The following is a 15,404-nucleotide window of genomic DNA, read 5'->3' as shown; positions in this document are numbered from 1 at the left end:
TCCTATTGGAGATAAATGTTCCGTGACTACTTGAAAAAGGTAAGAAAAAGAAGACCACTTTGAGTGACGCGATTCGAAATGTCAATGTGATAGCCATAGGAGATAATGGTCCCGATATATCAGGATTCCAATTTGCCAGTTTGCCAGAGAAGCTTATGGTTTTACGACAAAAGACCAAAAATACACAGGCAAGACAGTCTCTATAGCATTTCTTTTTTACCCCTCCTCCAAATGTAGTATTTTGAGTGTCTCAGCTGACCCCTCCGTTTGGTCCCGTGGGAGGACTTGTCAGCTCTGGTACACAGTAAGTCACCAGCTGCTTTCTTTTCCCCTGACAGTGAGGAGTTTCACTGGGACAAAGTAACAAATGCAGAGGAACTATCTGGCCTAGTTCTTCTCCCTGACCAATTCCTACAGTACTGTATAAGCTCAGATACAGAGGTCGCTCTTCCCCGCAAGGCTGCTCACCATCGAATATCACCAATATTGTGTTGGTTGAAGGGCCAAGCAAAGCCCCATGTTCTAATCCTTTAGTCCAGGGGTCTTCAATGTTTTCAGGCCAAGGACCCCTTAATTGAGAGAGACGAAGTAGGGACCCCCACAACCTTTTCATAGATTCCACATAGTTTCATCGTTTGACAGCACAATCATCAGTGCAATTTGGATTCATGTCAATTTGTGTTTTCAGATATTTAACCACTTGAGCCGTCATTACCTAATGAACTTGACCTTTCACTCTGTACTTGGTCTGCTCTTTTCCCCCTATACGCCAAACCTCTTTGCCAAAAATAGCCGATCTACAAGTTGTGAGCTTGTAGATCGGCTATTTTTGGCTACAGTTCTCAGAATATGGACACTAGGGTTCAAGTTGTTAATATAAAAAGGATTGGAAGATTTGGAGGACCCCCTGTAGTAACTCTGAGGACCCTCTAGGGGTCCCGGACCCCCTGTTGAAGACCCTTGCTTTAGTCTGTAGGTAATAACTATGGTTTAGATTTAATAACCCAGTGGTTATGGTCGGGTGTATCACCTCAGAACTCGGGTCTGTCTATCATTTTGTGTGATACCCGAGTGGATCCGAGAAGACCCGTGACTCACCACAGTCTGTTGTTTGTTTGGACGGAGGTTGCTGAAGGGAAAGACGATGACCAGAAACTTCTCCAGAGTCAGGTAGCTCAGGAGGATCACGGACACCTGGAGGACAGTGGAACACGCTCACACACACAAAATACCTATTCCAACGTTTTTAGTTTTTGAGCGGTGGTCACACCGTCTCCTATACGTGGCCGTGTGTGTGGGTATGCGTCCGTCTGGCCGTCCGTGTCTGTATGTAGCCTCAAGCCTGCAGTACCTTTTCTGACCACACATGTTAAGGGAGGGGCGCTGTTCTTCAGCCTCAGGCCAGTCACACTCACATTCACACACACACACATACACACGCACGCACGCACGCACGCACACACACACACTCACGCAGCCTCCACCGCTCAGTTCACACGAGTGTGATTTTTTTGTAAATTAACGCTCTACTTGATCATACTACAGCGTCACACAAAAGCATCAAAAGTAGCAGATCCTGGCTCTGATGGCTAGGGTAGCGGAACAGGCTCCTAGGCTGCTGATGCTGATCCCAACGACCGTTGCTGCGTGACACCCCCCATCTCCCGCTCCCCATTTCCTGTCAGACTACTGTATACTATCTAATAAAAGTCAGAAAAAGCAATATATTTACCTCTGAGAGTGTACAAAATATAATAACCAAAAGGACCCGGAAGAGTCCATTTGGTGACATTTTGTACACAGAGTTAAATGTAATATTATACACTGGATGGAACAACCGTAACTGTACAAATAGCTCAGTATCGAGTTGGATAAAAATCGGAACTCCAAAAATCACATTGATTCTTTGGCCAATATATTAATTTGGCCAATACTTATTATTTACAATAAGGTTTTTTATTTGATTTATGTTTTACAGAATGAAGTCCTGTTTTTCCTTTTTTAATCTCAGCTAAACTATGGCAACAGTGTCTAAACTTGATCCCCTTGGGGGACAGTAGATTTAGTAGACAGTACATGTACTTGAGTATTGTATTCAAGTCCTTTTTTAATTTACCGCAAGTAGCACAAGTCATACAAATTGACGCGTTTCGAGTACTCAGGTGTGCCTCATCAGTGTTTCTTAAAATGTTAGATTAGATTACCTCGGAGGAGAGCATGGCGAGGAAGCCGATGGTTCTGCATTCCATGCTTTCCATCCAGACCAGAGCGTTCCTGTTGTACTGTCCCCTGAACCTCACGTCAGACACACCCAGAAAGAACAGATACACCCCCATCAGACAGTCTGCACCTGAAACAATAGAACAACAGATACACCCCCATCAGACAGTCTGCACCTGAAACAATAGAACAACAGATACACCCCCATCAGACAGTCTGCACCTGAAACAATAGAACAACAGATACACCCCCATCAGACAGTCTGCACCTGAAACAATAGAACAACAGATACACCCCCATCAGACAGTCTGCTCCTGAAAACAATAGAACAACAGATACACCCCCATCAGACAGTCTGCACCTGAAACAATAGAACAACAGATACACCCCCATCAGACAGTCTGCACCTGAAAACAATAGAACAACAGATACACCCCCATCAGACAGTCTGCACCTGAAAACAATAGAACAACAGACACACCCCCATCAGACAGTCTGCACCTGAAACAATAGAACAACACACCCCCATCAGACAGTCTGCACCTGAAAACAATAGAACAACAGATACACCCCCATCAGACAGTCTGCACCTGAAACAATAGAACAACAGATACACCCCCAGATACACCCCCCGTCTGAAACTACAGTACAACAAACAACCGTTAATCAAACAAATCGATTATTAAACATAAGTGGCAATGTAATATGATAACCAGTAAGACGCCCAAAGGGAAGTAAGCGCTGAAACATCAGAGCTTCTGAATACGGCACACAGTTAAGAAGCAGGAGTTAAACTACCAGTAAGACGCCTAAGGGCGAAAAGAGAACTCGCAGAGGGCGTGGTCGCGCAGGACGGAATTCATCTCCATATATGGAGATCTAGGTAATGATCCAGTCGTCTCCATGTATGGATATCCAGGGTTTGATCTTTGATGAGGTGATGTCACGTGATGCGCCGCGTTGCGCCGCGTTGTGAGATGGTAGATCAGCTATTCTCGATGACTGCGTCCCCATGGGGACTGGTAAAATCCTTCCACACAGCTGAAACAGACGCCATGCTTGCACGGCTGGTCTCTGTCTCACAGTGTCTCCATGTACAGTATGGAGATGTCTTGGCCATATATGGAGCATGGATGACGCACGGATGGACGGACGGACGGATGGATGTACATGATCTGCTGGTTTTCATACTAAATGCGACCTATGGTGGCAAACAATAATCTATCTCTATTTGGGCATGTCATAATAATAGGCAAAATATGCAAAAAAAATAGGCGATCTACAAGCTCCTTTTGCGAGACACTCGTGTGACAAAAGTAGGGCATTGATTTACGATAAAAGATTAAAAGGATTGTGCCTGATAGCAACAATATAAGACAATCAATGATTAATGGTCTGTGCTGCGAGGTCACAGTGTCTATGGGTGAAGTCATTTGTCACCCTACTGCATGTAGACACACACACACACACTCCCACACCCACACACACACACACACACACACACACACACACACACACACACACACACACACCGATGTTCATCACGTAAGGTGACACCACAAGAAGATTCTGTTATCAGCAAAAACTTGCAAGTGTGTGTGTCTCCGTCCTTTGGAGTTTTAAAGGACACAGGCAGGCACACACACACAAATTGTGTGTGTGCCTGCGTGCGTGCGTGCGTGCATGTGTGATCACATTTTGACTTTAGTCTGTCTGGCTTGTTATTATTTGACACTATTTGTTTGATATGCAACACCCAATCAGGAAAGTGAACCCATAGGTACCATCTTCTAATGAACTTTAGAGAGGACCAATTACATATGCCTACAATTTACTATTTACGATTTAAGCATTTAGAGCGCGACTTAATAGTCGCCTTGGTAAACTAAGAAAACAAAGAAACCTTTTTATACCCTGACCCCATATTATGATGGATATATTTTCTTTCTTTTATTTTTTTGCAACACATAGTTTGCGAACCGCTGGTCTAAACAATGTAATTGAAATAACTATCTGTACAATGAAACTATACGATATAAGGTAAACAATGAACCTACCATATGTTTAAATAACTATTTAACTATTTTATAGATAATGTAAATCTAAATTACAATCTTAACATTGTAGTCAAGAAGAGAACTTCTGGGGCGGGCGCAAAGACATTGGTACCATTGTTTAATCTCTCGTAATGAGACACTAATGGTGGGATCCCAGACCGAGAAATGAAGCACATTTGTGATGACGTAGCTCGAGGGGAGAGTGTTTTCTGCAGGTGATTCAGTCCGAGTGTATCAAAGGGTGCGTTCGGAAATGCGCACCGGGTGTGCTCAGTGTAGTGAGTGCCTAAACCTAACCCTAATCCTAACCCTAACCTCAGTAAAACTATGCCTAAACCTAACCCTAACCTTAACCCCTGTAAAACTATGCCTAAACTAAACCTAACCCTAACCCCTAACCCTAACACCCACACCCGGTGCGCATTTCCGAACAGGGGCGGAAATATAGGGGGTGCCTGAGAGCTAAAGCACCCAGCTATGAAACCATTGATTTCTCACCAAACAAAATGTTTAGCACTCGGCCGAATTCACACCTTTGCTTTGTCCCAAACAGCGTCAAAGCCCTCCCCCACATCCTGGCTGTCTGTCTGTGATGTCTGCTCTGTTAATGCTCCCCCTCCAACCGTCCTATATGCTACTGTATATGTTCCTTGTTCTCCCTTATAGACTGTTTTAATTTAATTTTTTGACACTTGCTTTGGCAATGTAAACGTATGTTTTCTCACAAAATGTCATGATTACCGAAAAGTATTGAAAAATAGTGTGTGTGTGGTAAATAATAGTTTGACATTTTAATAGCAACTTCAATGTAAATGAAAACTGCTGATTTATCACCCACAGTTTATTTTTTTAAACTGAGATAATGTCTACTGTTAAAGGAGCTATAGTCAACCTTTTCTTGAAAAACGGATGCTAAAATAAAAATAATGTTTCGAAAATATTTTATAAAAAAAAAGCTTCATACATGTGTTTCTATTCAAGGCAAAAGGGGCAGGGTCAAAGACGGGCACCCATTTGAATATTGAAACTTCTCCGCCCCTGTTTCCAAACGCACCCTTTGATACACTCGGACTGAATCACCTGCAGAAAACACTCTCCCGTAGCTCGGGATGGCCGTGCCAGGCTACATCTATCTATAAATATGCAAATTCTTTGCATGCGTGTGCGTCCATGTGTCTGTGTGTCCGTGTGTTCCCTGAATCCAAGTACTGCACAGGTTTTCAACTGATTTTGACCCAGGGACTACCATCCTGACTAAGAGCAACCAGGGGACCGCCACTATATTGTTGGGTGGGGTCCATCATAGACCCACCTGACACAATAGTGTCAAAGCATTTTATTACCAGCAAAGAGCAGGGATATCATTTGGCAAGAACATTTTGGTTGGATGCATTTGTATGCATCAACTGCTTACAAAAGTATTAGTTTTCTCTGGACCAAGCAGAGACAGAGACTTCAACAGAGCAGAAAGCCACACTCCAAATTAAAATGGTGTTGGAACCAAAGAAGTTCAGGAGAGAGAGAAACACACCCTACCTGGCCCTTAGCTCCGCCCCCTAGACATCTACCTAGCTCTCTTTATCCTCACTCTAACTTCCCTGGCCCTTAGCTCCGCCCCCTAGACATCTACCTAGCTCTCTTTATCCTCACTCTAACTTCCCAGAAACCCTCTTGCTTTTTCGTATCCCTCCACCACCCCTACACGTCCACCACAGCCTTTTTTTCCCCTCTCTCTCTCACTCTACCTTTCTCTCCTCTCCCTATCCCCCTCTCCTCCTCTCTCTATTTTCTATTCTCAGGTTCCTGCCGGGGGGTTCAGTCCACGTCGCCACTGACGCCGACGGTGCAGACGATTACGCTATACGACCCCTACCCCAAGACTCCAGGGTCTGCGACCCTCCCCGGAACCTACACCCTCCCCAATCCCCTCCTTCCACTACGGACTCATTACTGCTTGATTTCATTATTATCATTGATCGATTCATGATCGTTTACACCATAGATCCATGTCTGCTCATCGATCACTGCTCATTATTTATCTGCCCTTTACTTCATTAAAACCCTTAAACCTCATGGTGTGTTTCTTGTTAGCTAGTGAACAAAGTCTTTATGGTGCACAGCTCAATAATAACATGAGGCAAAGAAGGAGTCGCCAGCACTCAAGGAAATCCGGACAGACTGGCAGACTGACAGACTGACAGCCGGTGGAGATTTTCATAGTAACTTGAGACCTGACGGTCACAACAATCATTTTAAACTTTAAAGTATGTGTGTTCCCGTCCCCGTCCTTTGTGTGTCCTTTCAAGGACACACACATTTATATGTTACATGAAATAAAAAGCATAACACACACACACACACACACACACACACACACACACACACACACACACACACACACACACACACACACACACACACACACACACACACACACACACACACACACACACACACACACACACACACACACACACACACACACACCCACCCCCTCTGCAGAGAACGCTGCTGTGTCATGACGTCAACACATTCGGTGCGACGCTCTCTGCACTCTGATTGGTTAGGGAAATTCTACACTTCCTCCAACAGTGATCATTACGCGATCGCCCAGGATTATTTTTCTTCCTATCGTCAAAAGAAGCCTGGGTTTCCGAGGCTAGAGAAAACACTGACTTGTGTAGTGTTCACAGTGAATTTCTTTCATGCTCCCACTAGGTCGTCATTAAAAAAAGAATAGGCAGTGACAGTGTTCACAGGCATTAACAAGCTGGTGTCAACTCCTTGCATGCTCCCTCCGCGGCTAGAGATACAAGTGTCTGAACCCGACAGACAGTGAAAGTGTTTGTGAACTCACAGCAAAGGACTTTGATGCAGGCGGCATGCAGGCTGTTCTCGGAGCGTATCAGCGACCTCATGCCGATGACAAACAGGTTGCCGAGGCAGGTAATGACGGCCATGACCCAGACGGACACCCTCAGCACCACGTTGGCCAGCAGGTCCTCGAAGGACGAGAGCCCGTCCGTGTTGGGCTTGCAGGAGCGGACGTGGGGCGCGTACGAGCAGTACTGGAACATCTTGAAATAGCTACAGGGTGACAATAAGAAGAATCATGACTGTGACAAAACGCAATACAAACACAATGCATTATTATTATAATTGCTTTAATTTACATTTGAGGGAGAGAAGGAGACAGCAGGAAAGGAAAAGCGTGTTATGTAGGCTACATACAGAGAAGAAATAACAAAGATATGTTAATAATAAAAATGGATGGCATTTTTATTGCGTTTTATCTAAGCAAGTTGCGAACTCAAAGCGCTTTACAATGGTCCATTGATTCATTCATACACTGGGAAGTGAAGCGGCAAACAGTCCCCGCCAGTGTCCTCACTTCTAACATTCACACACCAATGGTGGCAAGCTAAGACCAACAGACTCATTGGAGGCATTGTGGGGTTCAGTGTCTTGCCCAAGGACACTTCGACATGTGGACAGGAGGAGCCGGTAATCGTACCGCCGACCCACGGATCATTGGACGACCTGCTCTACCTCTTGAGCTACAGCCGCCCCTGTTATATGAATTTTACAAAAAATACGTACATATGAGAAAGGTTGTTCATGGGCAGGAACATCTTAGGGTGAATGTCTGGGATCTCCATGCCCTCCAGGGCTCTGCAGTAACAATAAAGAACAGTTCATCAACAATAACATTATCAACACATGCACTTCTTTGTGAGTTTGTGTTTGAAACGACTTCACCTGTTTTCAACCCATCTTCATGTAATTGTTCCTTACTAAAAAAATCTGCTCGTCTATGGAGGGCTGTGGACACTTCTATAACTGAACTGTCCACAACCCTGCTCTGAGACACAGACCACCTATGTCGGGCATGATTGTCCACTGGTGCAGTGGTTCCCAAACTTTTCAGGTCGTGACCCAAAAGAGAGATTAGATGTTTGCCCGGGACCCAATCTAGCGAAAACAGCAGATCTGCAAGCTCACAATTCGTCGCTTCACGCCGTGTGAAATATTTGGGGCAGAGGTTCTGCTCTGGCACCCAGGAAGTGTGCGTGCACACTGCACTGTTTCGCTGCCAGTATGCAAACGGTGCCAGAGATTAGCTGTTCACAGACGGAAGGACGGACGGACACACGGACGGACGGACGGACGGACGGACGGACGGACGGACAGATAGGGTGCAAAACATAATCTCTCCCATGCCTGGCGGAAACAAATATGGAGATACAATATTTCTGCCCAACAGTGATGATCTATCTACAGTAGTAAAACTAGTGTTTGCGTTTGTGTGCGTGTGTGTGTGTATGCGTGTGTGTGTATGCACGCACGTGCATGTGCATGTATGTGGCGCAATCTGGCGCTTGCGCATGCGTGTACTTACAGGGACTGCAGATGGGTTAGATGGACAAAGCTGTCGGAGTGAATCCGGAGGGAGGGATTGTAGGAGACGTTTCTGTCACAAACAGGATACAGTTTGTGAGAACTTGACAAAGGCTGGATGATGACAGGTGAATGATGGATTGCAGGGGCTACAAAATGGGTGACAAATTAAAGGAAAAACCAACAGAAATGTGTCTTAGTAAAAGTGATGGGGCAACACGTGCTATTAGCAGTGGTGGAAAAAGTACTCAAATTTCTAATACTGCAATGTAGAAATACTCTGCTACAAGTTTGGTATTCAAAATATGCTTGAGTAAAATACAAAAGTATTGGTATCAAAATGTTCTTGAAAGTACCAAAAGTAGAAAGTACTCATTATGCATAAGCTTGAGCTTGTAGATCGGCTTTTTTCAAATGGACGAAATAAATATAGGGCTGAAGTGATTTGTAATTATAATCAAAATCTACAAAGTAACTAGTAATTAAAGTTGTCATATAATTGTAGTGGGTTAAATGTACAATAATTGCCTCTGAGATGTAGTGAAGTGGAAGTAAAAGTCTGAAAATTGGAAATACTCAAGTAAAGTAGAAATAACAAAAACATTGTACTTAAAGGAGTAGTTCACCACTTTTCAACCTGTCTTCATATAATAGGTCCTCACTAATGTTCATGATAAAATAGCACAATTTTTTTCTACTCAGTCCAAGTCTCCTAGGAGAGCTGTGGGAAGTTCAGAATCCATAGTCTTGTGACATCATCATTTAAAAAAAAAATTTTTTTTATCAATATTTTTGAAAAAAATATTTAGATTTTTATTATCGCGAGAACAATGGCTTCCACTTTAAAATTGCAACTTTTCAGGAATAGAAAGCCTGCAGTTTCTATAAGCTGGATTGGCAATCGATGATGTCACAAGACTATGGGTTTCTGACCTGCCCACAGCCCTCCTCTGAGAAAAAAAAAAAGAAAAAAGCTATTTTTGAGTGAGGACCAATTATATGAACAAAGGTTGAAAAGTGGTGGAGTGCCCCTTTAAGTACAGTTACTTGACAAAAATGTACTAGTTACTTTACACCACTGGCTATATCAGAACACTTTCCCAGTAGATTGTACTTGTGTCTAGAAATCACTAATCTCAGTGGTACGGTAGTTCTGCCAAGAGAACAGAGCCGATATCATAGTTATACTGTAGCTGCTTCAAAGACAGGCTGAACCACAATAAGATACTGTAGCCTGTACCAAAACAATAGCTAACAGGCCTTGTGGAGACATCTATATGCTCATACAAGCTACCAGATATTATTATGTGATGTAGAAGTATTTTAAGTGATGGTAAATATAAAGGTTAGATAATAGCAGCCATATAATTTCTTCCTCACCCCCCTCATCTAAAAATATTTAGTTCCAGAAATGAATCAGTTATTTGGTCCAGGAACTGCCTAGAAGTTGGAAGAGATTCCTTCCAAAACAGAAGCGTGCATTTATTTGCAAAGAATTGTAAAGCAATTCGTCTGCAAGTCAGGTATAAATTATAATTCCATTCACTCACTAATGTACCCGAGTGTTAGACCAGATACTTGAGTTACTACTCACAGCTTGAGGAGAGTCCTTGAGAGACCCACTTTCAAAAGTAGAAGTGTGCATTTCTTAGCTTTGTTTTATAAGGCAATTAGTCTGCAGTTAGGTATAAATTATACTATTATATTATTTCATTCACTCATTAAATGTACTTGACTCTTGGGCCAGATACTTGAGTTAATACTCACAGCTTGAGGAGAGTCCTTGAGAGACTATTAAATATGTTCCTTGGCAGTTCCTTGATCCTATTGCTGGATAGGTCTCTGAGAGAGAGAGAGAGTGAGTGAGTGAGTGAGTGAGTGAGTGAGTGAGTGAGTGAGAGAGAGAGAGAGAGAGAGAGAGAGAGAGAGAGAGAGAGAGACACAGACAGACAGACAGACAGACAGACAGACAGACAGACAGACAGACAGACAGACAGACAGACAGACAGAGTCAATGAAATGGTGATTATTTCATTTCCCCTTGGGGATCAATAAAGTATTTCCATTCTATTCTAATCCTCGAGAGTTTCTCGATCAATGAATATTCATATAAGCAAATATCTCTGGCCTTGCGTCTCAAAGCAAGGTAGTTTAAGGTTTCAGCAAGTGGCCAATTTGCATATTGGACCATGATAGATTCACAGGATTTGGTGACACATTTTTGGGCCACGGACACATTTTTATGGGATCCGTTGTGAGCTTACAGTTCAACTTTTTTTTCTTTCTTTTTTTATACAGTTTTTTGTCCCAAGTAACCATCAGATTTCTCTTTGGGGTTTTGAGCTAAAGGGTTTTCCAAACACTGCAATACATGATTTGGGGGCTTCGGAAAGCCAATAATGCCCGTGACTTCAAATGAGTTTGATACCCCTGCACTACACTGACTCCTTCTCTACCTTTCTACCATCTGTAATGATATAGAAAAGAACATGTCAAAGTACTCTCCTTCTTTACAAAGGAAGATTACTAGGCCATTTGTATGCTCCAAGTGCTTGTAAGGCTTTGTATGGCTCTGTCTGAAAGCCATCAGCCTGATGTAGAAACCCAATTCCTCCCTGTTACTGAACTAACACTCTATACAGCAATGATTGACAGTAGATGTTTCTGCTGAGCTCAGTCCGGTAATTGCCAGTTTTGACCGATATTTTATGATAAAGACCATAAAATATAAATCTCTCTGGATATTCTGACTGGTTGACAATGACACGGCAATCTCTCTCTCTCTCTCTCTCTGTCTCTATCTCTATCTCTCTCACACACACAAACACTTTTCCTCCGATATGGAAAGTCTGGTGACGCTTAATGAAATGTTTTCAAACCCTGCAGAGTGCACACACAGACAAGATGTGAGTTGTTTTACTCACAGTTCTGCCAGGTTCCACAGGGACTGGAAGGTGTTCTCCGGTATGGAAGTAATCCTGTTGTCCATCAGTGAGCTGCACAGGAACAGAAGGGAAAGTCAGGATGTGGGGGGAGGGGGGCGGTGTACTGTGGCACAGGGGTGTACTGAGGCAGAGGCTAGAGCGGTTGTCAGGTAATCGAAAGTTTACCATTTGGATTCTGTGCTCATTGAATTCCGGGCATTGTAACAAAGTGTCCTTGCAAGGTTGCCTCCACCAACATCAGTGCGCGAATGTAATGCACAGATTGGATTAAGGCCCTACAATACAATAAAGTGTGAAAATATAGCTTCTAGGTCAGTAGTTATCAAACTTTTTCATGTCGAGGCCACGGCCGCGCGCGGGCCCCCATCTGAAAACTTTTGGTGATATTTCGGTTTCTCTTTTTGTTATGATTGATAATGTAACGCTACTTGTCAAAATGTAGCTGATTGTACGACGGACAGTCCACCTGTTCAGACATCTGCTCAGACCACATTTGATCTTCTCACAGCAGCAATGGCCTTGGGGCCGGCGTAAAGTGACCCTGATTCTTATAAAACCTAAAAGGAAAACGATTACGGACATTTTGATCAGTAGTTATTCTTGACAAGTCCCAATTCTTTATCTGGCAACAGGAGGCTAGTTCTAACCTTCAGCAGGCCAATCGAGAAATGACTCATAAAGTACATTTATAAAAGGGCTGTATGTGCTCTGGTGCACTTCTCCCAGATGAGTATAAACTGTGTGCCGCTTGCGTCAGCCCGGTGAGGCCATCTGTCTGTCCTCTAAGATATTTGACTTGACTGGAGCTCTTAAGCGGAGCGAGGAAAATGTTTTTCTTTGAATGACACGAATCACACATCAGTGCACTGAACCATCCAAGAGCCATTAACAGGACAGCTCAACAAGCCCTGCCAACCTGCCTGGATGACTGGGTGGACTGGATGTCTCAGAGGTAAACTGGCTGCAGTTTACAGTACATCTTGTTGCTGTCAAATGGAAACCATATTATACAATTATTCTTATAGTAAAAAGCATTTTAAAATAGTGAATATATGTAGTCTACCGGTATCTAAGCTTTATTGGGACACTCCTGAATGATGAAGTAGAGCATTGATGTACAAAACACATAGAAAAGTTGAAATATGGAGATACCTGTATACTACCTGTATATATTAACACGTTGCAAGCCGCGGCAGAACCCTCTGAACAGAGGTAGCGCCGAAGAAATAAGCCATTTATTTACAAACATGTTTTAAAAAAACAAAGCCCACATGATAACAACACGTACTGGAGTGCTCGACACAGCGTACATATTCATCCTGCAGAGGTCGGCGATCTTACTTTGGCGAGGCGGAGGGGAGATCAATTCCATTCGTTTACGTGCGGCGAAGCAGGGAAAGGAGCGATAGAGAAGCGGCGCCCGAACGTGATTGAAACCGCGATCCACGAACAGAGACAAAGACCAGCCATCTTGTTTGAGCTTCTTGCTGAGTTTCAACACTGGGGAGAGGATGAGGCTCCTCCTGGCCAGCCATCCATCCAGAATGTGAGTCAACGGCGTGGCCTGCTGGATATTAGGAGTATCACACCCAGCACCAGAAAATGACTGTCAGAGCATATTAACCCTTTCAGATCGCTCCAAAAAGACACAGAGAAGAATTTCCGATGTTTTGTTTTTTTTTATTATAATTTATATCAAAAGTCCGGGAATAGACGGCGTGGCTGATGGGACCCAGTAGGAAGTCCGAGGGAGTACGGCCAGGCTTAGAAGGTGTTAATATTGATAAATGTGAGAAAAAGTTAAACCACAATTACACCCCAAACTAAAATAACGACTCTTAGACAGAGAGAGAGTGAGAGCGAGAGAGACAACAGAGAGGAAAGGGAAAATTTAAGAAAAAGATGAAAGAATTAATTGGCTGGAGCGCTTTCATTCTGTTAAATCCAGACTTAACATAAGACCTCAGACAGAGGTTCTTTTTCCAAAAAACAACACAGATAAGCCTGGCTCAAAGCCTGAGCGGGATGCAGTACAGAGATCAAAATCTCCTGGCGGCAGGGATAATCTGCCCATCTACGTATTTTGGCAGTTCCGTCTTTGTGGGAAGGACAAAACCACTGCTTGTGCTTAGAATTCAGGCGATAATGTCAATAGCATAGCCGTGACGAACAAACACCTGTTGCATCTCACAAACTCTGCCTTTGATTCACTCAAGAGAGCCACGGTTTAATGCTTATCTGATATCCTAGTTTCTTTGAGGCATTACATTGTTCTCTTTGCCCTCTGCTTGTGTGACTATTACTCTCTGGTTTGTTGACTGTGGTTCATGCTTACTCAGCTCACTTTAATCTCAGACTTAAGCCGCTCTGGATAAGAGCATTGCCTAAATGCCTAAATTGCAAATTGTTCACCAACCTTGACCTCTACAATGCCACCGGACATAGGTAATTTACTGATGAAAGTAGAAGCAGAGCATAATATGCCCCAGGTTCTGCGAAAGAGATCAACTGAATATCTTGTGATGCCATTCAGGCTCACCAACGTGTCAACAACGCCCCGAGCCCCTTCTAAGAACTGAGTAAATGACGTCCTTCTGAATCATATTATTCTGGAAAAAGATCGAAATATCATCGAACACTAAGGGATCCAACATGATCAGAAGTTCTGATCATGTTGGATCCCTTAGTGTTCGATGATATTTCGATCTTTTTCCAGAATCGTCTCCAAACTTGTCCAACAATGGCTCACGGCCTGTTTGAAAATTTGGAGAAATGTGAATATCTCCTTGGCTATCGCTATAGCGGTCAGGTACTGTAAATATGGCCAAGGTGAGTGGCCAGGGTGAGTGTATTTCCTGGACCTCTGCATCGATCCTTATTCAGTAGGGCCCAACAAAACAGTTTGTAGTTGAAGTGGACGCCTCAGACATCTGGGGTTGGCAGGAGAGACCTGAGCAGCTCCTCCTGACCCAGACTGACCATAACAACCTGTCCTACACACAGTGAGTCAAATGACTCAGCATGTGTCAAGGCAGGGTGATTTGTTTTGTGGTTTCTCTAGCATCAAGTTACCTACAGGTCTGTCTGGCTCCACAAAAAGGCTAACGAGGGCAGCGTATTCACATTACATAACCTAGACAGTAGTCGACACAGAGATTAAATTGGGTCCTAGCCTGGTCACTTGTAAAAGGTAGAACTAAATCCTGGCTACTTGTGAGAGTAGCAGAATTATACTCCTAATGTATTGCCTTATTGTATTTAAGTGCCACAGTGTCACTTAATTGTATGTATTCATTTGTTGAACAAATCATTTAAGCAAGGTATAGGCTATTTGCTGTAATTTAATGTTCAGCTTTTACATTTTATTCATTTATGTCTATTTTTTTGTAATCATGTGTAATCGGGACCACAGTGGAACTAAGTATGTGTATTTTACTGTGTTTTTATTTTATTTGTTATCCTTGATTGTCTTTTAATCTTCTGTGTAGGACGGATGCAAGCAATTTAATAAATCAAATCCAATCAAATCAAAATGCTCTGTTCCATCAGTAGGGGAAGGAAAGCGAGTTCAGTAACGCCGCTGATACCATCATGTGTGGTCACAGCCATTAACTGGAACATCGACAGCTGACCAGCAGTCTCCTCCCGATGCAGGTAAAAGCAGTGGTGTGATATGGATTTTAGAAGTGGTTCCCCTCTAAATTCATGACATCACATGCACGTTGCATGTGTGCACGCATCCCTGCCGCTCGGTGCTAAGTACTGTATAACACAACATTTTTAA

The 15,404-nt window shown here is 43.3% G+C and overlaps 1 protein-coding gene across 1 annotated transcript in view; it reads right to left on the bottom strand.

Moving 5' to 3' along the window:
• LOC308305141 (relaxin receptor 2-like) overlaps nt 1-15,404 on the bottom strand; it is a 173,437-nt gene that overhangs the window by 6,689 nt on the left and 151,344 nt on the right. Inside the window, exons 12-18 of the mRNA XM_080749841.1 lie at nt 11,600-11,671; nt 10,443-10,517; nt 8,677-8,748; nt 7,878-7,949; nt 7,135-7,364; nt 2,205-2,350; nt 1,099-1,194 (exon numbers count right to left, since the gene is read on the bottom strand). Coding sequence (XP_080605967.1) covers nt 1,099-1,194; nt 2,205-2,350; nt 7,135-7,364; nt 7,878-7,949; nt 8,677-8,748; nt 10,443-10,517; nt 11,600-11,671 — 763 coding nt within the window. The remainder of the gene's footprint in view (nt 1-1,098; nt 1,195-2,204; nt 2,351-7,134; nt 7,365-7,877; nt 7,950-8,676; nt 8,749-10,442; nt 10,518-11,599; nt 11,672-15,404) is intronic.

The sequence above is a fragment of the Nannobrachium achirus genome (genome assembly GCF_963921795.1).
Source record: "Nannobrachium achirus genome assembly, chromosome: 19".
In the NCBI taxonomy this organism is placed as follows: Eukaryota; Metazoa; Chordata; class Actinopteri; order Myctophiformes; family Myctophidae; genus Nannobrachium; species Nannobrachium achirus.
This window is presented reverse-complemented; position numbering and strand designations above follow the sequence as displayed.